Here is a 25,618-nt window from a genome sequence, read left to right on the forward strand (position 1 = left end):
GGGTCCAGCTTTGCATTTAACATACTCCATTGTCTCTTGTCAGATTCTTTGGGTTTGAATCTTCAACGTGTCAAACAGATTAGCTGGAGAGGGAACAGCATACCAGAGCGCCTGTTAGTGCCTTGCCACATGTTCTTAGCATCCCGGCTGGTTAAGTCAAAGTTCCCTATTGAATCATTTTGATTTTATGCACCGCTGTTTAGTTCACCTTGCAGAAGGTGATTGAATGCAGTAAATAATTCAGATGTGCTGTGAGAGGAAATAAAGTATGACTTGCTCTTCTTTTCCAGCTGTAGAAATCGAATTACGAGGAAAATCAGCCTACAAGGTCTCAGCCACTCCCTCCAAAAGAGATACTAGCCTAATCCTGGATTTTCTTTCAGGCGAGAGGCTAAAAAGATGTAACTGGGGAAGGAATGGACCAAGACCCATTTGCAATGATTGTTAATGTAGTGCCTGTGCTCAACAGAGCTACGACAGAAAAATTATCAGTGGATTAAGTCTTAGCTCCGCTGAAGCCAGCAGAAACCCTCCCATCCTGAGATATCTGATCCCAAGCTACACGGCCGACAAATTCTGGCACTTCTTCAGTGTATCAGAAACTCATACCACCCACCAGGGCCCCGTGAAGGTTCTCCAGTGATATTCATTGTCCTTTGGCATCAGCCAGCTTTTTTGTAGTACTTTGAGGAAGCAATTTTCCAGCTGGTTGGTTGCTGTATGAGGGGAGAAATGTCATTTCCAACCAATTAGGGTACCAGTTTAAGTATTTTAGAGTGGAAATGTTCCAGTGGGGCCCTAAGACTTCAATGTTGTGTCTCCAGGAACCTGCAGCCAGAAATGAGGGGGATGAAGGTTGTTCTAAAGTATAAACTGTCATCAGGATCAGTCTGGGTCTCTGTATGGTGAAAGTAAAGACTATCCCTGCTGTTAGATGAAAAATGGATCAACTCCTTAACTAGCAGATGTAGACAAAATCACAAATGGATGAATCTCTCAGGTAATGTCATCTGCTTATTATTGGCAAAACCTCTCTTCAAAAAGGTCTTCTGGTTTTAAGTGAAAATATCCAACTGGAAAGTTATACCAGTGCTTAATTCCTCTTATTATCAAAGGTTTATCCTTTGCTTCTGATTTGAATTTTTCTAGTTTTAATATCCAGTCCGTAATTCTTGTTAAACTTTTCTCTTATTGATTGAAGAGACACAAAGGTTTTTTCCCCTCTCTGTACAGAATTTAGTTTCACTCTTTTCTCTTAATAAATTGCTTCCATCAAACTCTTCAGGTGCTCTCACTGTAAGGCATTTTCTCATGTTACTTTTTTTCCCCCACTCTGCCTTTCTAATTTTTACTGTCTTTACCAAAGTACGTGAAAACTGAAAGAGTAATACCAGCCTGCTGAATACTTCTCCAGAGGCAAAATCAGATCCCTATTCAGTGCTCGCCTGTTTGTGCATCTAGATGATTGCATTTGCTATGGTATCACACTGGAGGTTTGTGTTGATTTACTTCTATTCTGTGGCTTCTAACAGAATTTGTCATTTGGGAAGTGTTGCCTACATGCCTTTTTCCTACAGGCTCGACTTTGCACCTGGTACTTTGAAATACATTTCATTTGAGCAGGCCTAGTGTAGGGGCCAATATTGCAAATCACAGCCCTGTCCAAATCTTCCACTCCTCTGGTAGCTGCCACGTGACTTGGGTGGTTCATCAGCAGTGCTTTTACTTTCAGAGTATTGATGAAAATGTTCAATAGCAGTGAGCCAGATCACAGCATCTTAAGAGAAGAATCCTAACAAAGAAATCTGATTTGATCAAATCACAAGTGCCTATCAATAGATGGTCACTTTTGAATGTGACCATTAAATGCACTCCTGTCCTCTGATTGCCTTATTACTTGCAATCTCTTTAGCTTTGTCCGGGGACTGCTGTCAGGCTAACTTCCGAAAAAGTGGCATGCCAGTTTTTCATGCCTGCAGATTTTAAATGTTTGTCCCCAGTAGCTGCTGCCTCTTCACTCTTGCGGGTTACCAGGGGACTGCAGAGTTCTTTGTCACCCTCAGCCTCTTTCTTTCCAGAGAGGGAACAGATGGTTTTATGGAGCACTCGGCCCCTTTCTGCGTCATTCGGAAGAATGCTACCTCCCCTGCACAGGTTGTCAGGAATTAAAACAAACAAACAAAAAAAACCAACCAACCAAACAAACAAACAAAAAAACACGAAAAAGCCCTAAATTTTAAAATACTAGAATGAAGGTTTTGTAGTCTTGACGGTACACCATCTGTCAGTTCTTCTGTGTATGACTGGAAAGCGAACCTCTGCGCCTGGAACACAAGCTTGAATTTTTTAAAACAAAGCAGAAGGATCATCTGGGAGTTTGGGACCTTGCAGAAAGCTCAAAGCAGACAAACCAATTCCCTAACACAGGATCCCACTGCTCGTGTGGGGTCTGTCGGTCTAACACGAGGCTGGGGCTTTACTGAATGGCAGTACCTGGAATGAAAAGGGTATTACAAGAGACCAGATGATATACAGCTCTCTGCCACAACAACTGGCCCGATGTCCCCAGGAGAAATGGGGAGATTTGGGGGATCCCAGAGACTGATCAGAAATGGCATTAGTTCTCTCAGGATTCTGCAGCAACAGTTGCATGCTGTTGTTTTAATGCAGGGCCTTAAAGGAGAGATTGTGGCACTGCCAGTCTTGCTGTGGTGACTAATGAGTTTTTAATGCCACCTGCTGTAAACAGCTGGATTTAAAGCAATCATAAGCAAAGGCACTTTAGACCACCAAGATTTTCTTTTACAAGGAGAATGCTTTTAGCTTTGGAGAAGCAAAAAGAGTAAGAAAGACAGACTCTTGGTGTTGGTGAGTACCACCACGTCCGCTGTCTGTTGGTCCTGTCGATGCTTCCAGCTGTCACTTCAGGCCAGGTCAGCAACGGGGTATAACTTCCTACAGCCCCTCTGTGCCATGCAGCTCCCAGTGGGACATGTTGTGAGGGGGTCGATCACGCAAGCCCTGGCCCTTAGTCTCATTTCACGTATCCTGGACATTCATTGCCAGATACCTAAACAGCTGTGTGAACATTAAGAGGGAAAGCGTGTCATCAATGTTTAGGTATAGCAGGAAATTATTATTAGTGTGTAAGATTCATGCCAGTCGTGACATTAAATTGTCAGGAATCCTTGCATAGGGATGGACTGGGAACTCTAGAAATTGAAAGAAGCATTACTTTAAAGATTTTATGCTAAATAAAGTTGCTTCCTCTCAACAGCATAAAGGGACATTTTCAAGATTAATTTGAGACAATAGTCTTACTAAACGTTTTTAAATGGGCCTAAATTGTCCGTGCATTGTATTTGCTGCCTTCCTCAGCGATTACTTCAGTAAATCTGTTCACTAACTAATGTCTCAATGCAATAGTCATAGAAGCCTTTGTGAAAGCAGCAGTGACATCTTGTGGACCCTTCAAACAGACCCGAGCTTGGAGTCCATCCAGAGTTGCACCTCAGCTGCTGGCTCCGAGGGCTCTGGTGGTCAGAGGGGTCCTTTCGCCAGGCAGCTGCATCTCAGATGCCTTTGCAGAGACCCACTGGGCTCAGCAGAGGAAGATCAACCTAAACCGTTCTATGATTCGGTCACTCAGCCTGTACCGTATCATTTTCCCTATGTTGCTCCTAAAGAATCTGCCAAGTGCACAGATTGGTACACTTCCCTGTTTTATCCAGGTTATCCCACTGATATTGCTTTGAGAGGATGGTTATGATCTTTACTGATTGCTGACTTTCACTTCTGGGTCTCCACCGAGATTTAACTTAAACCCTAAGTGGGGACCTGCACTGCCGAATTAGGCAATCAAGGGGAGCTCACCAGCTATTCTTCCTCTGCAATTAATAGAGAGGCACCACCAGGACGTAATTCTCTTGATCATCTTAAATACCTAAATTAGGCAATCAAGGTGAGCTCACCAGCTATTCTACCTCCTACCACCAGGTGGTAATTCTCTTGATCATCTTAAATACCTGTTTTAGGAGGAGAGGAGTTATGCTGGAGGCTGCTGTCTGTGTTCTGGGGCTGCACAGGAAGCCAACGACTTGCTGGCAGCTCCAGAGCAAGATGAGCCATTGAATAGGCTGAGGGGGCTGCAGTGGGGCAGACTGGGAGGTGCAGTGCAGGGGACAGCACGGGCAGGAGCTGGGTGTGTGGAGGAAGAGGAGGGACAACAGCTGCTCCACCTGATACCTCCTGATGTAGCCACAGTATGCCTGTAGACCAGACACTTGGTGCTTAGATGGCTGTTAGCTGACTGCAGTCTTCTCTGGTGGTGGGACTTTCACCCTGGGAACAAAGGTGGCCATAACTTTTCATGCAAAAAGATGTTCTTTGGAAAACTGCAGGTTTAGAGCTTTTCCTCCTAGGAAGATGCAAACTCAGTGAACAGGACAAGTTTTTTTTTCCTGTGGAAAAGCCATCCAAATTAGTGTGACAACTCTTCTTTATTTCTCACTGACTGTCATTTCTTTTCAGTGCTATAATACAGTGAAGCAATATCTGAGGCTTTTAACTTGACTTTGAATTCTGTTTGTAAAAGTTGACTCAAAAAATGGTTTATATCAGTCAGTAGCTTCATGATTATTTTTTTTCAGACTGAAAGATTGCAAACCAAAGTATATTTTTGTTCTGAATATTCCTCAGGTTAAATGCTATTTTTCATTTCTTTCAGCTGGCACTCAGGTGCAGATGCTTTTACTAATATGTTTCTGCTATCTTTATGATACTCTTTTCCCAACAGTATCCTTTGGCAGTTTATTACTGGACTTGGTAATTAACTGTGTTAGACCCTGCCTGTAATACATTTGCCTTCTTCCTTCAGCACCAGTGGCACCTGAGATTACCTCCATAGAATATTACAACCACCTTTTGTATGTCACCTGGACCTATGGAGGAGATGGTACTGACCTTTCCCATTCCAGGATGCTGCATTGGATGGTCATTGCAGAAGGAAAGAAAAAAATCAAGAAGAGTGTAAGTATGAGTCGGGAAGGCATCGCACATTTCCCTGTATTTTATTTGCTGAGTTGGTAGCTTTGTAATACAAACTTTAAGCGAGTTGATTAAGACTGGTAGAAGCCTGATTAGTTAAAGTTATTTCACAGCTTTAGCATGCACTTCCAAAGACTCAAGCTCTCAAAACAGCCAGTGGTCAAAATGGTTCTATGGTGATCCAGCGCAACTGTTGATAATTTAGGTGAGAATTTAAAAATAGCTTATTAAATTTCTGAGTTGCAGACAATAAAACATAAAGAGTATTTTTGAGTGAACAGATATGCTCCTTTCAATTTCTATTTAATAATAACCAGACTACACTACTATTTGAGATTTTTTAGTTCATTCAGGGCAGGTACTATCACTTCCCATTTTCTGACTTCATCAAACAAATATTCTTATAAATTATGTGCTTTTCATTTTCTGTTTAAATACAAGTTCCACCAACTGATGGAATGAAGATTTAACCCAGAATGTATGCACTTCTTAGAAAACTTGCCAGATGTTAAGATGTGTTTTTGACACATTCTCTTGAACTCTGAACATATTTAAAGATCACTTAGAAAAAGAAATCTGTGGTTTCCAATTATGGTTTAAAATCATGCTGCTGCAGGGTACTGAAACACATGTTTAACCTGAAGCAAAATATCAGCCCCTGGACATAGGGTGAGAAGTGTTTGAAATACCGAAGGAACGCTGCAGCGGAGGAACGTTTGCAGCCAGCAATGCCACTTCATGCAGCCTGTAGCCTGTGACTGTCTTCTGCACCACTATTGATCTTTTAATCATTGACAGACCAAACACTTGAGTAAGTGTCTGGCCTTTCTCAAGAGAAGACTCGGCAGATGCTGAGTTGGAAGTGGATTTTCAGCGTAAGTGCAAATTCATCAGCAGTTTTCACTTGGATTTTTATGCAGCACCCTGGCTTTCATTGGATTCCTAGTGGCTGCAAGAGTGCACCCATCTGGAGCTTGTTGCAGCATGAATCTAATTACATGATTAGTAAAACTGTTCAAAAACATGACATTTCTGAACAGCAGGAACTTCCAATATTTAGATCTTCAATTCAAATGAGGAAGAAAACTCCACATTTTTTTTCCTACAAACAAAATATTCTAACAATTGAAATCTAAAAAAAATTTACTGTGATATCCCTCTCCTCTCTTCCTTCCAAAAGTCATGTTCTCTGCAAGGTTATTATTCTTCCAGGAAAAATCTGATTTCTGTGCCATTCAACTTCATTGAATGTGAAAATCCTAGATTAAATAAATATAAAATAAATACGGAATATGAAAATAAATTAAAATTAATATTGAATATGTAATTTTAGATTGAACAAAAGGTTAAAACTAGAGGGTATCTACAATTTAGTATATCTGCAAATAAAACTTCAAAGCCTTAGGAATGTCTGTAGAAATGTTTGTCTTTATATTATTTTCAGGATAAGGGAACTCACAAAGCATTCTTTAGGAAATTCCTGCAACAGCCTATGTATAGTTAACTTTTATGGTCCTGCTTATATATGTAAATGGGGTACATGCTTGTAAGCTTCAGGGTGTACCTGTTCTCCTAAGTTCTTTTAGTCACTTTCAGAAATGGTTTCCTTTAAAAATCATACTATATTGTAATCTCTTTATCTGATTTATTAAGATTGTTCAGACTGTTATTATGGTTGTTTTTCTTGTGGGATAATTAAAATAAATAGGTAACACTATCAGGCAAGTATGACTTTTTCTTCCTGCTATTTGTGTACTTCCCAAGAGCCTGTAGAAGTTGGTCAGTTTTAGAGAAGTGATAAAAATAATGTGCAGTCCTGTTAGTCTTTATTCAGAACTGTCTATCCCTCTTGGAACTGAAAACTTCAGCCTGAAAATTAAGTGACTATGAAAACCAGCATGAGATTCCTGAATGTGCCCTTTGTAGATAGTCTGCAAGTGCTCTGAAAACAGTCTGTTGCAGTATTTGAGTTCTGTGTCCTTCTCCATGACCCTGGAGAAATGGGGCGCTTGCTCACCCCTAAAATAACAGGAAGAAGTTATTCATAATCTTTTGAAGCTCAGCTCAGTTTTGGATCATATCTGGTTTCAAACTGGCAGATGACTGAAGGCCTATTGTCAAGTCAACAGGTCTCCAGGTGGGTGTTAGACTTGCCCAGCTAGATTTAATTTGCAGGTTCTTAGGATATATAAAGGCTTGCCTTGTCTTGTGTAATCTTCTCGGAGATAGCTGATCTGATTTAAATTGCTGTATCATTGCAATGGACTCAAATACGTGGTTTGGTTAGCATTTTGCGCAACTTGAAAAATCTAGGTGCAAGAGCCCTTTCATTGCTGTGAGGGAGATTTTCTCTCCTCTGTAAATTTTCACTAGTCATACAGAAAATATGGCCTAAGATTGTCTTCTCTCTGCATTGTGATATTGTCCTGAGCATTGCGGCTTTCCACAGTTGGCATCAGTGGGAACCGGTTCATGTAACAAGCTTAGAGTATACAGAAGGCATCAACTGTGACACACAGAACTTTCTTTGTAGTATATTAAGTGACCAGATTAATTTTACAAGAAGGATGTCTGTTTTGGGCCATATTTAACAGTTCGTGTCTATAATTATTGTAGGTAACACGCAATGTGATGACTGCAGTGTTGAGCTTGCCTCCGGGGGACATTTACAACCTTTCAGTGACTGCTTGTACTGAAAGAGGCAGCAACACTTCCCTGCCCCAGCTTGTGAAATTGGGTAAGAAATGCTTGTTTGTAAATCATAAACTCACTTCTTCTCTCATTTGACTGTAAAAGTAACTGTGTCAGCAGATTCAGTATCTTCAATGTTTTAGTGTCATGTACCTGTGACTGCATTTCTTTTGCAAAGCTGCAATTTTCACCTCGCCTTGCTGTGAAGACTGTCTCATTCCTGTATGTGAAGCTATTCTCCTAAAATAGTATTACTTAAAAGGAGCAAGAGTGGCAGAATCTGACTGTAAGTGGAAGTAGGAGAGTGGGGATAGCTTAACACCTTACTGGGAGAACCACTCTGCTTTGTATTTGCTTCCCTATAGTCTCGAACACGGGCAGGTTTTGAGAACAGCCACTCAGGCTTCACAGCTGAACTTTTCCATGCAAAGCAGAACCTCCCTTGGTTTTGACAAGCCGATTTCTGGGTTTGCACTCTGCCACCTGGTCTGCTTTCCTGTCTCCTCTCCTCTCTCCCTGGACATCTCCATAGTCTTCCAACACCAAAAAATGTACCCTTAAATACAAATCAATAACAGTACTCTTTAAAAAAAAAATAAAAATTCATGGCTGTGGAACATGGCATCATTCGAGGAGAAATATGTGTAGTCTTCTCATAGAAACAAACAAACTAAAAGACTTAAGAACTTCATCTTTTATGTTGGCTTTAAAAATATAACTTTCTGCCTAACATCTTCCTTTACCTGTGAGGAAGAATGGACACTATGCCATTATACCTTCAGAGATTTTACTCCGCTTTTGCATGCACGTAGAATTGTTGAGCCCTAGGTACCTAAAACTCTGAAATTTTGAAGTGTGTCCAACTGCTTTTACAGGCATTAACTCCACTGTGAAGGTGGGTAAAGAAGAGTTAGTAATTTCAAACTGGATTATATTCTCTACACGCATAATAATTTTTTTTCTGGGTGACAGTGAAAGAAGTGAATTTAAAGGACTCCATAACTTCTAATTGAGTTAGAGGTCTTGAAGCAATCATTGTCTTTTCATCATTCTCAATAGCTCTTACTCAAATCTCTCGAATGGTACTGAGGTAAGCAGTACAGCCATAAGAATCTGAAGTTCTTCCAGGTCTTTTCACCAAAGGGGATATTTGAAAGACATAAACAAATTCCATGGATTTTCCTCTTCCCTATGCAAGTTCTGTTAGCTGTTTTCCCCATGCCTTGTGTCTGTACGTGGAGTTACATGCGTGTAACTCTTTGTTCCCAGGATGGAGCAGGTGGATGTGTGAGGGTGAGTATATTCCCGTCTACCATTGTCCAAATGTTTTAGGGGAGTATTTCAAAATATCAGCTAGCTTTATCTTTCAGACAGGTCAACAGTTGCCATGTATTATTCATGTTGTACACCCTGCAGCCTAGTTGTAGCTGCTTATGGACAGGTAGGCTCTTATTGAATTGGTAGAGTTGTTTTGCTCTTGCTGTTTCACTGACAGCAAAGAGAAGGTGGAATGAATTCCATTTCGATAAATCACTTCTAGACTTCTGGGTGTGGGGTTTTTGTTGGTTTGGGTTTTTTTTTTCTTTATGCTGTTTGGACTTTGAATAGACCCTAGTAAGGATATTTTACCAGAGGCTTTCCTTCTCTCTGTTTCTGAGGGAGCAATGGGAGTTGTAATTAGCAGTAGTGGGAACTGACTCTAAGTGATAGACGACTCAGCACTTGGCAGTCACTTAAGTATTCCTGCCAAATGTTCTTCCCTCCATGATGTTTGCTTCATCCTGGCAACTTTCCACTTGCAGAAAAATCAAACCATTTGCTAAAGGCAAAAGGAGGATTTGCTTGGGATGATGCCCAAATGCAAAACTCGTATTTTAATTGAGGCCATTTTTTACCTGGAGTGAAGGATGGAATGTGTTTCTGCATCCAAGAGCAGATATATGGGTCTAATTAAGGGAGAGGGACTCTTTCCTTTGTAGTTCTGGGACAACATGTGCGCTGCAGTCCCCGTGACACAGAAGAAGCCATGTGAATGTGCCTCAGTCCCTACCCTGCTCTCTTCAGTGCTCTCCCTAATGCCAATATAATCTTGGCAGCCTCCAAGCCTAGAACACTGATCTGATTGTCTGAGGATCCAATACGTCTCCAAAATGTCTATAAGCACTTGAGCAAGTCCTTTGTGCCAGGTTTTTTGAGGCGGATCTTACACATCACGTCCAAACTCCCGTGACAGCATCTTGCAGAATGAGAATAACAAATTATTTGTGAAGGGAAAAAATAAGAGCAAAATGTTGTTGTACATAGTACATTGCATGTAGTGCGTCAGGATCTTGGAATCAGGTCCTTCTTTGAGAATGACAACTTTTATTAAACATCCATCGATTAGGAAATGTGAAAACTCTGGAGAACAGCTTGGGAATGTACAACCCAAAATTTGCACTCTCTGAAGGCAAACCAAAGGGGCCCAGGATGCCTGAGGCATTGAAAGCTAGGGATTGCCAGTACCCATTGTGTGAGGTCTTCAGGATGAAAATCAGGATCAAGCCTTGGTCTTTAAATAATCTTCGGGAAAGTACATCTTGTCTTAACACCTTGCCTGGGCTGTTTGCTCCTCTCCCTGCTCTTCAAGGTTTCCCCTCCTGTCCTCATGTACTTTCCACACTCCAGGTTGGTTCAAGGTGGGGTTGCAGTGAGTGGTGGCCTCCACTTGGAGGTCAGCATGGCCTCCCGCAGGCCTCTACCCACCCAGCCACGCAGGTCAGTGGGTGGGGAGGTGGCCCAGGGGGGACAGCCAAGGCCAACTCACGTGGGGCCAGGGGCGCTGGGTGCAGACCCTTAACTGTGTTTCACAGCATCTCTGATGCCATCTCTCCTAGGAGACCCCTGGTAGTTCTCCTATCACAGGGTCATCTCTTCCTCACCACATAGGAACCCCAGTCCATTGTATGTCTTTGCCCGTGGCCAGTTCCTCTGGCACAGCAGCAACTAAAATCAAAGCAATAAATTGAAGACCCCCAAAATCTGGACCTCTGTATTCAGTGAGGAAGGAAAACTCCTACAGCAAACTGAAATGACTGCAGACCCAATGGCCCTTAAATGTTAGCCTAGGGGGAAAGAAAAAAGGAGGGGAAAAAAAAAGGACTACAAGATTTTTTTTTTTTTTAAAAATGGTAATCAACTAAATATTTTCTCTGCTACAATTAGGTGAACCTAGACATCCTTCACCTCTGGGAAGCTCCTTCTTTATTACCTTCTGGGGCAAGCCTTGTGAAGAAAAGCTTTCTCAGGGCAAATATGTTGCGAACAGGTGGACAGCCATCTTCTCCCAAAAGAGTTTCTGCTAACATCGTTCTATTAATAGAATACACTGATCATCCTCAAACAAGGGCTCTGCTGAAAAGGGAAGTGAAGTAATTATCCAACTGTCCAAATAGAGAACAGTTTAAATAGAGAAGAAAAACCAAGACACTTCATCATCTTCCTATTTTAGAGTGGTAGTATATCATCATGAGAGGCAGGGCTCTACACTGGCAGACTTTATCTGAAGGAAATGAAAGATAGAAGGGCATCAGGCATTGCTTTCATTTTTGTTCAAGGCTTCCTCTTCTCCGTTGTCTGGAAACCTAAAGATAAGCTTAATAAAAGGAGATTTTCTCTTAACCAGAGCCAGCCCCTCCAAAATCACTGTTTGCTGTCAACAAGACTCAGACCTCCGTGACTCTGCTGTGGGTGGAAGAAGGAGTGGCTGATTTCTTTGAAGTCTACTGCCAGCAGGCTGGATCTGGTCAGGAAACAAAAGTCCAGGTATGTAGGAATCTCTGGTTTCTGCTCTTCATCTCTGAAACTAAGGCTGGGCCTTGTATCTTTCTCGTTTGTGATCTGCTGCTTCGCATTTGTGTGGAAAGCGCAATGACGTTTTATGCTCAGTACCAGGTTAGACCAAGGTGGTTCAGAATTAAGCCTTTGAAAGCTAAACTACTAAAGAATTTCAAATACTAAAATATTTTGTTATTTTGCAATATTAACATTGGCTTCTGTCTTATTGATGAGATTATGACTAGTTGAACAGAAGCTATGTGCATCCTACAGGTTGTCAGTCTTTTGGCTAGTCATGAAAATGGCTCCAATATCCCATGCAAAACCTAAAAGGCCACAAAACTAAGGGACCGTCAATGGGCAGGAAGGGAAAAATGGTAGCTTGGAAGGGAATGGGAAAAAATAGACATATTTAGATGCCATGAGATCTTTTATGCAGCAATTAATCATTTTTGGGTTACTTTATTCCTGGTTTTGAGAAGTGTTAACTGAAGTTCAGTAAGACCTTCACTGCTATTCAAAGAGCACCTTGCTGCTGCAAATGTGGCTGCTTCTCATGAATTTTGTCTCTTAGGGTATTTCCTTCGAGACCCAATTTCTCAGCCTTACAGATGAACTTCCTTTTCTCTCTGTCCAGTTAGGTAGCTGTGCTCAGAGGCCACCTGAATACCTGAGTGTTTAGGTTGGTAACTGTTCAGTGAAGAATAGAGCAGTAGTAGTTTTAATTCCTTCACATTCAATGCTGTGCAACATATGAGGCTTACTTTGAGGTTTAGCTGATGGTATAGTGATTCACTGTGATTACATGCCATGGAACATCATTCTGTCATGTGGACTGTCACACGTAATGGGATATCATTCAGGAAAAGGTAAAAAATAACCCACTCAGACCACTGATTATCTCAAAAGAGACATATACACTCTGTAATCCTATGGAAGACCAATCTGAATTATTTAATATTCTTTTTTAAATTGAGAAGGGAGCTTTAATCATTTGAATAGTTTGGATTCCCCATCTAGATTCCTGCTTTTTCACAGTGAATAGCTAAAGATTGTGAAGTCATTATCCACTTAGCAGAAATTCAAAATAATGATGTGATCCGGCAAGGAAGGTACCACAGGATTTGCAGCTTTAGTGCAGAGCAGGTCTGTTTTAAGAACATTGGGAAAAGACTGCTCCATTTGGCAGGAGCTTCTGTGGGTGTCTCGTTTGTTGACATGCACATCTGGCACTGGGAAATGCACAGATATTGTCAGCTCACTTCTCATTAGATCTGTCACTCTTTTTTCTGTCTCTATGAAAAAAAAGGGGAAGGGCTCCTTTTTGGACTGTAAAAAAAAAAAAAAGAAAAAAAGAATGTTTTCTCTTTAGGCTGGTGAAAAATCTTCATTTGTGATTTTCCATGCTAATTATCTGAACATTTTTGTCCCTTTCCTCCATTTTTAAATCAGCAAAATAAAAAGGAAGAGCTTTCCAGGTTTGAACATTTTGAGATTTTCTTGACTAATTTACATTTCCCAGATGGGAAAGGGGAAAACATCCATCCAAGTCCAATTGCCAAGCTATGGCTCCTTCTTTCGGCTCAGGGAATACAAGTCCCCTCCCTTACACTCATGTGCATGTGATTCCATCTATGTAATGTACTTCAGAATTGCACTGCAACAGAAACCCTTGCTAGTCTAGAAGGAGCCAATGAATGATAACAGGACAGTGCAAAACGTCAGTGCTCAGGACTTGCTATGGGATCTTGCATTCCCCATCTGGAGTGAGTTCATTCATAAAACTTCTTGTTCCCTTTCTGAACCACAGGATCGGTGTCCCTATTTTCGCATCTGCAGCCCACCCTTGGTTGTGTTGGAGAGTACAGACAAGCTTCTGAGGACCTTAAGGAGCTATACCTTTAAGTCAATGCACATGTTGTATTTGTTTTCTTTTGCTATATCAGCATTTATGAAACACAAAAGTGTTTACCAGGGACATAATAATTAAAACATTGTGTAAAGGTATTATGTAAAGAGTTTCTACTTCCTAGAAAAACTGAGGTGTGGGATATCTGATCATGGTTACTACCCAAATGCTTTGCTCTAACTTTGTGTTTTCGCCTTGGCCATGTGAAGATCACAGAGTCCTTGGCTGGACTCAATGATCTTAAAAGTCCCTTCCAACCTAGACGGTTCTATGAAAGGCTCACAGCTCCAGAGGAACTGACTCAGAGGCAGAGATCACAGAATGGTCAGGGTTGGAAGGGACCTCTGGAGGTCATCTAGTCCAACCCCCCTGCCCGAGCAGGGTCACCTACAGCAGGTTGCACAGGATGGCGTCCAGGCGTGTTTTGAATGTCTCCAGAGTGGGAGACTCCACAACCTCTCTGGGCAGCCTGTTCCAGTGCTCTGCCACCCTCAAAGTAAAGAAGTCCCTCCTCATGTATGCATGCAAGGGTGCAGAGATTGTGACTACCTTGGCCACACTTTGGATAAAAATAACTTTATTTTCCTCCTACTTGTATGTCTTACTAACCAGATCTCATGAGCTCTCCCCATCTCTGGGGATGTCCTGGAGGTCGCAGTGCTTTCTCCCCACCAAGCATGTGCCTGAACAACCCCTTATGAGCCACCCTCCCCAAGGGACCCTGGGGCTCTCTGGAGTGCTCTGGGCTTTTCCTGCTGCTGTCTTCACCCCTGTTCCTCTTCCGTCTTCTGCCAGACTGCCAGGCTACCTGCCGATTTTCAAGGGCAGGCCCTGGTTGCCTTTCCTGGGTTTCAAAGTGCTGGTTTCTTTCACCAGATCTGACTTTACCTGGTCAAATATATGGGAGGGGAGCACTGATTTGTGCTCTTGCGTTTACAGGAGAGAGAAATTTCTGTGCATTTTTCCCCATGTCTGCAGGAACCTGTCACTGTCTCTTCACATGTAGTGACCATTTCCAGCCTAACACCTGCCACGTCCTACAACTGCAGTGTGACCACCTTCAGCCACAATAGCCCCAGCATCCCCACTTTCATTGCGGTTTCCACCATGGGTAAGCAGCACTTGCCTACTTTCTTCTTCCTCCTCCAGCTACAACATCTGTTTCTCCTTGGTTGCTAAAGCTGCTTTTGGTAATGGTGGCCCCAAGGGCTGTTTATATCATGGAAAGGCTGACAGATGTGGATGGGATGGGGAAGCACCATTACAAAGTTCTTAGAAAAATCCTTGCTGGGGGGGGGAGGTTGACTTGGAAAAATATAAACTAGAGGCTCAGTTCTCTATTGGGTTTTAGAAATCAGAGACCTAGTTTCTGGTGTCAAGGTTGAACATCAGGGTAGTGTTTGATGACATTTATGGAGAAAAATGTCTTCTCAGCCAAGCCCAAACAAGAGGAAAATCACATTTATCAGCTGCTAAGGCAAAAAATTGCGCTCTGCTTTCAGTGAGGAAGTGGAGGTGGGGTGAGAGAGAAGGAGAAGGGCCACTGCAGGATCTTGAGCAGTTATATACCCTGAAGGGATAGCTCCTGATGGAGGCTCCTCTGGCATGTTGTGAAGCCTGGCTCTGTACTGACTCTGAATAAAGAATATCAGTGCTGAATTGCCCAGAACACTGGTTTTCTCTTTAAAATCTTCCACTCAGGATGATCAGTGTCATCTCTGCTTAGTTGGAGAGTTGTGTAGCTTTAGTCACTGGTCCTACACATCGTACACCACTCCATGCTGGAGTTCAGTGTCTGATACTTAGCTTAAAAATCTCCATGATTTTTAATCTGAAAAAAGCTTCTCTAGACAACCGTGAATGTAAAGTTATTCTGAGCAAGTACTGATGAGAGGGATTCTTACATAATGAGCAGAACAGGGTATCTGGTCTCATAGTAGTACAGTCAATAAGCATGTAATATTGAACAAAAATAAATAAAGGTTTTGTTATTGAGACTTGATTCCCGCTCTTATTTAAAACAGAGTATTTTGTTAAGATTTATTTGCCAAAGTAATTCAATCAATTTCAACTAAGTATATTACAGAGCATCAGCCTGTTATTTTGCTTTTGGGTCAGAAAAGTTACTGATTATTGTTGAAGAACCACTTCAGAGTGGAAATGTGCTTTGGAGACATAGATGATGAATGTCTGTATTTTATACTTCCTTCACTCTTTTGTCTTGTGTTATAAATGTCAGTTAAAGAGAAAAAAAAATAATAATCAGAACATACCAAAGTTTAACAAAATGCCAGAGTGAAGTCATTTCCCCACAGAAATTTTGTAAGAGCAATAACTAGTCAAAACCTCCCTTTATCTCTAGTGGTAGATTTTTCTCTCTGTAAGTCTCCAGGCTGAATGAGATCAGTGCAGCAAAATAACACTGTCAACATTCGGGGGGGGGGGACACACCAAAATAAACAAACTGTCAACGCTTCTGAGTTGAATAACCAAGAGTCCTTGTTTGTATGTACAGTCACCGAGATGAATCCCAATGTAGTAGTAATCTCCGTGTTAGCCATCCTAAGTATCCTTCTGATTGGACTGCTGCTGGTGACTCTGGTTGTACTCAGGAGAAAACATCTACAAATGGCCAGGTAAGCCCCGATTTATGCTAATTCCAAAAATTTCAGACAACAACAAACACATCATGACAATAGCTGCAGCTGAGGATTCTTGTGTGCGTGGGTTATGCTGGAGATGCTTGTGAATAGGATACCTTCAAAATGGTTGTCCTGCTCCTGTCTAGGAATATCATGTCTTTTCCCTCTATCTACTTTCATTCTTGACCTGGGTTATCAGCCTCAACCTTTGTCTCATTTTGAGCTTTGCAAGATCGGGTTTGTAAGAAGTGCGATCTCTTATAATAAAAGGGTTGTGTCAGGAAGCTAAAAGATAATAAGGATCTGAGGCAACTGGGCATGAGCAGGACATCAAGATGGTTTGTAAATCTTTCATATGGTTTGGAACAAGAGATTTTCCATATCAAGAGGTAAGATGGTTTGTTCATCAGGTCCAGCATGATGCATTTGAGAGGCCAGGTAAGGCCTGAGCCCTGGCAGCCAGATCCCCAGGACAAGGGGGGATGTACCTAGGGCCCTGAGATTCTCTCTCTAGTGCCAGTCTGGCCCCAAATCCTGGTCTTCCAGTTGTCAATATTCTGTGCTTATGTGGGCTTCCTTCCTATGGGAACTGCAGCATGGGAAAGAGCATATGGGTTTTCCTAGATCTTGCCTTTCTACACAGTCAAGATGCAACCAAATAAACACTGAGACCCACAAATCCAGAAGGGACCTCAGGTCCTGCTGTTCATGTATAGAAGAAATGAGGATCATTAACGCTATCATACAAATGAAGGGAAAAAATGCCTTGTAGGAATAAACCTTTTTTACAGAACCTGCAGTACTTTCCTCTATCTGGACCAATCATTTCTACCTGAATATTGAAATTCACTTTCCTTTTCCTGGTGGTCTTACCTGTATCAGTTCACTTTAATGTGGGTTGTGTTATGGCCTGAGTGAACTGTGGAAGTTTCTCCAAACCCTCTATATGTGGTTAACCTCCTGGTTTTGGAAAGGTCCTGGAGTCTTCATCCTTTTATAATCTATGTAATATATTTTACATTAATTTACTCTCCTGTGTCAAGAAAGGAAATGATTTCACATAAAAAAAACTTATGTCAAGAATCTTCCACTTGGCTATGTAGCAGACACTGCATTTTATGTGTTGTGTCTTGGCTATGTATTCCATGCAACAGATAACCACATCCTTATGTCAAGAATCTCCCACTTGGCTATGTGGCAGACACTGCATTTTATGTGTTGTCTTGGCTGTGTATTCCATGCAACAGATAACCACATCACACTCACTTTGCAGGCACTCTCTTTTAGTGAATGCTATGTGGTTTGCTCCTTTTACATGTAACTGGCTCTGTGAAAAACGAGCTAAATTAATTCTCTTTCCTGTTTAATTACTATGCAGGCAACCCAAAGCTTTTTCTTTTCCTCTTCATCACTGCTTCTAGCCATAGAAGATAAAAACCCCAGGAGGAAATTAACAAAGTAAACCGAGTGAGAAGCTGCAAGCGATTGTTTGCTTAAATCAAGGAATCAAAAATAGACAGTTTACCATTTGTAGCTGAAAAGAATGGACTTGTGATAAATTCACTGGAATGTTATTCAGGGAATTCGGGGTGTTTTCAAAATTTTGTGACCTCAAAATTACCATGCCTCCTGTCAAATAGAGACAATTATATATCTTCTCCTTCGAGTTGAGATAGTGAATATTTAGTATAGAAAAATAAATTATTTAGCATGTGTTCTGAGGCCGGCAACAAGTGCTAGTGCCAGACTATAGAAAGCCCAAATCTGAACAGAAGATGAGGTCTATTTGAGATCTTTATTAGCAACTTCTCCCTTGTTTCACTCTAAACGTTATTTGGAAACCTGATCTCATGTGGTGTTGAGCATTTAGTGGTTTTGGAGGACTACATGAAGGGATTTCACTTATGTTTATCACAGATTATCTCAGACCTAGTTACATATTTGAGTGTTCAGCACTTCTCCGCAAGTCTGAGAGTCCTCTATTAAATCAATGTCATTGCAAGCATTGAGAATCCAAAAACGGTAACTTTGTACCCAATGGTCTTCCTGAAACAGGGAGTGCGGGGCTGGAACCTTTGTCAATTTTGCATCTTTAGAGAGAGATGGAAAGCTTCCTTATAACTGGTGAGTCTTTGAAGCAGAGCTTTTAATTATGTTTTTCCCCATCTCGGCTTTTTGGCAAATACAATCGTTAAATCTTAAGTGCTTATTTTTTATGTCGTCACAGTCCCTGTTTAAGATAAAACTACTATAGCAATTATTTTAGTATTTTGCTGCTTGAATGATGACTCAAGACTATGTATTCTGTCACCTGCTATTTTTAGTAGGGAATGATGTATATACATGTCAAACAAGTTGCGTAGGTGTGTTTTGGGAGCATATATTTCATTCCTGTTTCTTAGAGACATATTTCCTAAAATGAGACAAGTGTAGAAACTTGATCTGTAAATCCATTAGCACTTCCCTAGAGATATATTTACATCCAGGAGTAAGCTTGCCTGTAGATGATCAATTAGCAACTGTCTTCACATGGTACCATTAATTATTTTTTCCTTGCATTGCAAGACAAAGACAAGCCAACTCAAATGTTTACTGTAACCTAATGTCTGGTGCTGTTGAAATGGCTAGGAAAAAAAACGCAACAAAACCCACATATTCTTGCTAGTCTAGAAAACCACCTACAAGAGTTGCAGGCACTGACTATGGACTCCAAGCCATCACTGACACCATCAGCCAAAGAGAAGTATTGGAACAAAGTCTGTAAGGTCAGCTTTTCCAGAAGCAAAAGGACTCTGAGACCTACCTGACTGGCATTAGTGTGGTCATTTTCATTCCCATTTTGATAATCAAATGACTGACCTGAGGTTTACTGTTTTGTTATTAGCAATCTCTGCCAAAAAAATCATGTCTTTCAAGGCAAGTCCAAACACAGATATTTAAAAGCATGCTGTCAGACCCCAAAAGCTCCATTCCAATATGTAGGGAGAAGAATATATGAGCCTTGGTTTTACACCTGTGGTCAGCTTTGCTGACAGCCAAGAAGCTGGAAAGAGGAGTTGGTGCACAGGGAACTGCTTCCATGATCTCATAGACACAGCCTGCCAGCAAGGACGGGATTAAATGGATTGACACTGCACCACAACAAGCCTTTTGCTAATAAGCGTGCAAACTGAACTAACAAGCCCAGCAAATCTTGTCAATACCTCACTGTGCTGCTAATTAACTGGATATTAAACAAGCTTCACTTGCTTGGTTTAGCTTTAATAGCAGCCAGCTGTATGCAGTACAAACTAATCTCTCTTTCAGCTTCTCTTGCTTGGACTATATTAATGGCAAAGAAGGCAGAAGATCACACACTCATGTTAATTAAATATCCAAGCTTGAATCAAATGATTAAACTAGCAACAGATGTTATTAAAACCATAAAAGCCTTCTTTATGGGAAGGGGAATTAATTAATAGGTTTGGATGTGGAAGTGAAGATTCTTGTTGCTTGATTTGGTATGTGTGTATGTATGTGAGTGTGTGTATATATATGTATACATACATAAATTATGTTATAAAAATATAAATTGGGGAAAATATGCCTGCTTAATACCTCCACAAATTTTTGATAACTGAAGGCAGCATGTCCTAATCTTATGGTTCTGACTTCTCAGAGAGTTAGTAAAGATATCTTCTTTTGTGTGCCTCTGTGGTCAAATGTCAAGACCAGATTCACTGTCCATTCAGTCATCCAAGTGGAAAATGTAGCCCTAAAGACAGGTGGAAGGATTAAGAAACCTATTTTGCTTGGGTTCATTCTATGAATCTAGTAAGGGAGCTATGGACATATCCACTGATTCCTAGGGAAAGTTCAGCTCAGCAGAATTTTCAGGATTTGAGCAATCTCTGCATCTCTTTCTTTTAATGAAATAAAATTGTTTAGTACGCTTGAGCAGTAGGTGGAAGACCAGATAATTCCGGGAAAACAATATTGTATTTCTTGGGCAATTATGTATTTTTCATATGTTGAATGAAATTGGTTGTTTTGCATGTCAGACTTCCTAATCTGTGGACAATATAAGTAGGTCTGCAAGCACATTAGCCTGTGATTGGGTAAAGTGTGGAAATGTCTCATGATCATGTAACTATGAGAGAAGACCCAGGCTTGAATAATTCCTTCTGCCTCTGAAGGCAAGAGGAAGTAAAAACCTCACTTGGAGTTTTCCAAAGGAAAGAGGAGTATTCCAGCAACCTTGTCCCTCCTGTCTTCTAAGCCTAATGAAAACCTCTCTGTGGCACCAGAGATCTGCTTATGGAAAACCAAATGTCATGCTCAGTCCAGTCCCACAGAAACCCTCACAATGGATAAGCTCTAAGGCCCTGATGCTGCGACCACTATGGCATATGATAAACTAGAAAGTGCTGTTGCTTCTGCCTGACCCACACAATCCCTACCAACGCCTGGGAAAGGTGCCCTGCAGAAAGTGTGCCGCCCATTTTCACTTCAGCAGCAAAACTCATTAAAGCGTAACTTGGAGTTTTCACTGCGCGGGCAAATTTTTCTACCACTGGTTGGAAGATTAAGATTATGGATGATTACAATTGATTTGACTTGCTTATCAGGGAAAACACAGTATGTACCAGCTTCGTAAGAGCCAAGAGTACTGAAAAAGGAAATTTCACTTTGTCGTTCCTCTTTAGAACAGTTGTAAAAGGATGCTACTGCTTTTAGGACAGCAAATTTTCTGATGGAGAAAAAAAAAATGCTAAGGGTGTATTTGGCAAAAAATCCTGCTATCGGGGCAATTTTTGTTTAAGTTTCATGAGTTTTTCACATTCACAGAGTACCTGTAGCCCACTCCATCAGTAGGTAGGACAAGCCTGAGTGGGTTTCCTGGGTTAATGCATAGCAGAATCTGGTAAACGGGTTGCAAGTAGAGAAGTTTAGAATGAAGTTGTAGTCAAATTTCCTTTAGCCACAATAGAACCTGATGTGAATAGTTACTTATATAAACCACAGTTAGAAGCAGTTCAAATAATGTTTTGCTGAAAACCTAGGAGATAATTTAGAGCACTTAAAAATGAGACTCTGCAAAATGGTATATAGGTGTTTTCAGAAATCTGACTCAATAGAGGGTATTAAGAGATATTAGAGTGATCAGAATTTATCTCTGATACAGATGTTTTGATATCCAAAGGGTCATTAACAGGAGCAAACATGGGAGATTATCATAGTTGTACACAGTACAAACTACGTCTGTCCTGAAATATCTCAGAATATCAGAAAACAGACTTAGCACCACCTATGTAATGGCCATAAACCTGTGGATGAAATTTTCAAACACATTTTACTCTCTGAAAATATGCCAGTTTATCAATTAACATTGATTTAGAGCAACAGGCCTGACTCAATACCATAAACCACATTTATTTTAATCATGCAGAATTTTGTGTTGGATAGCTGAAAATCCTGCATAGGATGTCAGGTTGAGAAGTAAAAAATTTATGGATGCTAATAATAGTCTTATGCAGTAAGTAAGAGAAAGCCTTTATGGGTTTAACTGATATTTAAAATAGAATTTGCTGATCTCCTGATTTCTGTTTGTCTTACTAACTCTCCTCACTTTTTCATCTTTATGTATGTTATTTATTAATGCTCACAGGCGTAGAAGTGTATTTGCTTTCCTAACTCTGCTACCCTCATGCCTTTGGACTGATTATCTTTTGGCATTTTATATTAATCCTTGGTAAGTGATTTACTTGTTTTTCCATATGCAATGTGTAAACAATGTTAATTTCCAATACATGAAAAATGTGTGATACCTTTGTTTTCAAATGGGTCAAAGCTTTTGAAGATATAATATTCTTGTACTAGAACATGGATTGGAGAGGATGTGGGTATCAAAGTATTTGCTACCCTGCTTCATCTAGTTTGTCTGTTTATGCTCCAACCCATTTTGGTATTAAAAAGCTAGTCTTACGGTGGTCATCATATTCATCTCATTGCTCTCTTTGCAATTTTTGCCACTTCATTGTAAGTCCCGGCTTCTTCTGTCCCAGTTATTCATCTGTTCATTGCCTGGCATTGCCGCCTGCTGCTTCTACTACTAAAATTGCTTGATCATGCTCCACCTGTTTGGTGTATGATGTCAAATACCTTAGTTTTTAAAGGTGAGGTGATGCTCTCCTGACATCAGTAAAAGTTTTGCTTTTGGAAACAACAGTTCACTGAGAGCTGATGCAAAATAGCAGTCCCAAAGTGTAAAAATTGGGTCACTGTGTGTGCATCTCTGTGTGTATGTGTGTATATTTAATAGTTTAGTCTGTAAATAATTTATAAAGATGTAGTAAATGACTCATTGGGTTTTTTTTGAAAATACCTAACCAACAAAGCCACAGGGTCTATTTAGAACCAGAACTGTTTTACAAACTATTTAACAAATAACTATAATTGACTATGATCTAAAAATACTTAATTTATATAAAAGAAACAAGTTCCTGATGGTCTTGAGTCCAAGATATAGTAATTTACACAAATGTGGTACCGAAGTTAAGATTTACTTTTGACCAAATGTTTTCCCTGGTGTTACCATACAGCACCAAAGCGCTGGCAGGCAGTCAACGACATCTTCAGCATAGGGAATTCTGAGACTGGTTTTCCTTCGGTCACGTTGGGTCTGTAGAAAAACCCATCACTGGGCCCAGAAATGAGTGGGTTTATGTAACTAAAGAAAGGTCCATTTCTTCTCCCATGAAAATAAAAGCATGTTTTTCTCACACATCTAGCTGAAGAGCAGATGGAAGTCTTCCACATCTCTCCAAGGCTAATATTATATTGACTTGTAACTTGTCTGACATAAACTCAACTAACTATTGGAGCTGCACAGTGATGGAGGATCAGGCAAGCAGTTTATTGTTGTGGAGGTCACACTGATCTCTCTTAATCCTCTAATGGTCAAGAAGCCCAAGGTGGCCCCTGTCAATGGTATTGCTGCAATAAGAGTCGTCATCTTCTTTTGCCCCTTTGCCTCTTTTTGTTTAGTATGCATTAATATGCTTTAACCCACCTTTCCAGATGTGCATCTTTCTTCAGAGGTTTCCTCTTCAATCAAGCTACCTCGTTTAGTCTAGGTGACCAAGTTTAAAGGAGCTGGAGTTGAATGAGATGAGATAAATCCCTCTCTTTGTATTTTAAGCTGTAGGGTAAATGGAAGAACAGATGAAACACCAGCTAATGTTTCAAATGTCTTTTGTTTTGCACACAAGTTAGTTTAAAACATTTATGAACATTCAGGAAACAATTGCAATGCTAAGAAACAAAGGCCTCTTGAGACTATCAAAGCACAGGAAATTGGTGCTGAGAAATGGATGTCAATCATTTGTTTTATTGCCTCTTGAAGTGTTCCTTGGAGAAGCGTTCTTAGAAGCATTCCCATTAAAAACAGCGCTTAGATATTTTTGCTTTTGAAATGAATTCCAATGTGCCCAACATTAAAAGGTTTACCACAATCACAGGGGGTAGAAAAGAAATGTGCTGAATAATTTAGATAAATTAATTTTAAGATTTCTTTGGAAAAAATCTTTGAAGATGTAGAATATATACTACTAGGGTATGTGTATAGAACGCATAAGTGTACAGATACTGTACAGATAGTATCTGTATAGATAGCACGGTTGGCTGAAGAGGTTTGTAATATTTGCAAAGTAAAGCTTTGCAAAGTAAATCTCCATATTAGTGTAAAGCTGTTATTGTTATAGCTCTTGTTACTCTGCAGGCAAAGCTCCACATCTAAATGGAAGGGTACCTTGACAAGATAACAAAATCACTACAGCTTGTGCCTGCTCCAAAATCTGAACATTTAGTAAAATTTAATTTTGGAAAAGAATATTTTTTGGTTTTAAATTTCACTTCTAAACTTAAGAGGGTAGAAAAATAAAAATACTCCACTTTTAAATATTTCTTTCTGTATTTTTATGTTGTTTTGAAATAAAAAATAGTCACCTTTAATTTACTGATTGAAGCGAAGACCCTAGGTATCTAGAGATCATGAAATTAAAAATAGCATCATTATAATGTGATTAATGAACAGATATTGTTTAATGCCAGGGAAAAACAAATATAACACCACTAAAATCTCTTCTGAGTAAGCAAGAATCTATTTGTGCTCCGTGCCTGGTTTAACAGAGGGGATCAGTGTTTTCACACCTTCAGCCAAACTATTCCAGGGAGTTCACTTTGCACATTTAATCTGATCGATTGCTTAACTTTTCTGTGGCAACAACAAGATGAACAGACCCCCCTCCAAAAAACCCACAGAATGGTGTTTAGTGTAGTACAGTTCTTAAGTCTATTCCTTAGGGGTTATACTGCTCAACGTACTCACAAGCTTGCTCACGACTGTCTCTGGTGAATTATATCACTTATAAATCATGTGAAGACAGTGTATTACATGAGTGGCATAATTAGCTGTTAAAAGTCAATTAAAATTATCTAAGGTTTAAGCTTGAGTCCCGCTGAAGTCCGTAGGATATTTGCCATTGTCTTCATTGATCATCATAAGTAGGTTATGAAATGGATGAGAAATAGCATTCAGGCCCTGTCCTTTTTCCTTCACCCTGACTTTTTTTGGCAAATTCGCAAATGGTGGTCTTCTCCCTTTGCCCAACACATGCTTCTCATTCCCAGATATACTCTAGTGTTGGCATCCAGTTTCCCAGTGCGTTGGAGCCGGAGCGGAGCAGCCCAGGGGGCACCGCGGTGCTCCATCCCCTGCAGTAGCACAGCCCCCCCGTGGGCTTGGCCAGGCTGGGGCCCCGGGGACTCAGCCCCAGCCCACCCTGAAGCCAACGGGGCTGCTTGGTCAGGATTTGTAGAGGACCCATTGCTTGTGTCTGGCACAGGTTTTACCTTGCGCAGGCAAGTCGTTCTCAGTGCCACAGAATGGAAAACGCATCCCACTGGTGTCAATGGAAATTTTGCTTTCCACTTAAAAATGTACGAGATGTTATCACCAATCTCATCCTGAGTATGATGGTGACGAGAAAATATACATTCTTAAATCAGTACTAACTTTGAATAAAGACTATACAATAGTTTAATGAATGAAAAACATTTTTTTCTTACAGGAGTAAAAATGGATTAAAGAAGAGAAAGCTGACAAAGTATGTAATTTCTTTGATATTTAAATAAGTTAAAAAATATATCACCTTAGACTAAACATGCATTCTGGATCACATGGTATAGTGATATTGCAGTTGCAGATATAGAAAACTTCGTGGTAAACACATCCTGAGAGAGATGTCTGAAGGCAGAAAACAAACAATAATTGCACAAAAGCAATTCTTCTCAACAGATAGGTTGTGGTAAAACAGCTCCTTACTGATAGAAAATTAGTCACTGGGGAAAAGATCAATTATCCAACTTAGTGATTCCAACAGAGCTTATCCTTAGTTAAAAATGACAAACAGTGAAAAACTGGGATGCATTTGTTTCTAGTGTTATTCCCCTCTTGACGTGAGGCTCTCATTAT

General features: G+C 40.5%; 1 protein-coding gene across 1 annotated transcript in view; it reads left to right on the forward strand.

Moving 5' to 3' along the window:
• Positions 1–25,618, forward strand: part of PTPRO (protein tyrosine phosphatase, receptor type, O) — a 73,997-nt gene that overhangs the window by 31,760 nt on the left and 16,619 nt on the right. Inside the window, exons 11-18 of the mRNA XM_009879648.1 lie at positions 4,877–5,028; positions 7,663–7,783; positions 11,402–11,541; positions 14,441–14,573; positions 15,978–16,098; positions 18,160–18,228; positions 21,752–21,835; positions 25,215–25,250. Coding sequence (XP_009877950.1) covers positions 4,877–5,028; positions 7,663–7,783; positions 11,402–11,541; positions 14,441–14,573; positions 15,978–16,098; positions 18,160–18,228; positions 21,752–21,835; positions 25,215–25,250 — 856 coding nt within the window. The remainder of the gene's footprint in view (positions 1–4,876; positions 5,029–7,662; positions 7,784–11,401; positions 11,542–14,440; positions 14,574–15,977; positions 16,099–18,159; positions 18,229–21,751; positions 21,836–25,214; positions 25,251–25,618) is intronic.

The sequence above is a fragment of the Charadrius vociferus genome, unplaced genomic scaffold, assembly GCF_000708025.1.
Source record: "Charadrius vociferus isolate BGI_N301 unplaced genomic scaffold, ASM70802v2 scaffold90, whole genome shotgun sequence".
Lineage (NCBI taxonomy): Eukaryota > Metazoa > Chordata > Aves > Charadriiformes > Charadriidae > Charadrius > Charadrius vociferus.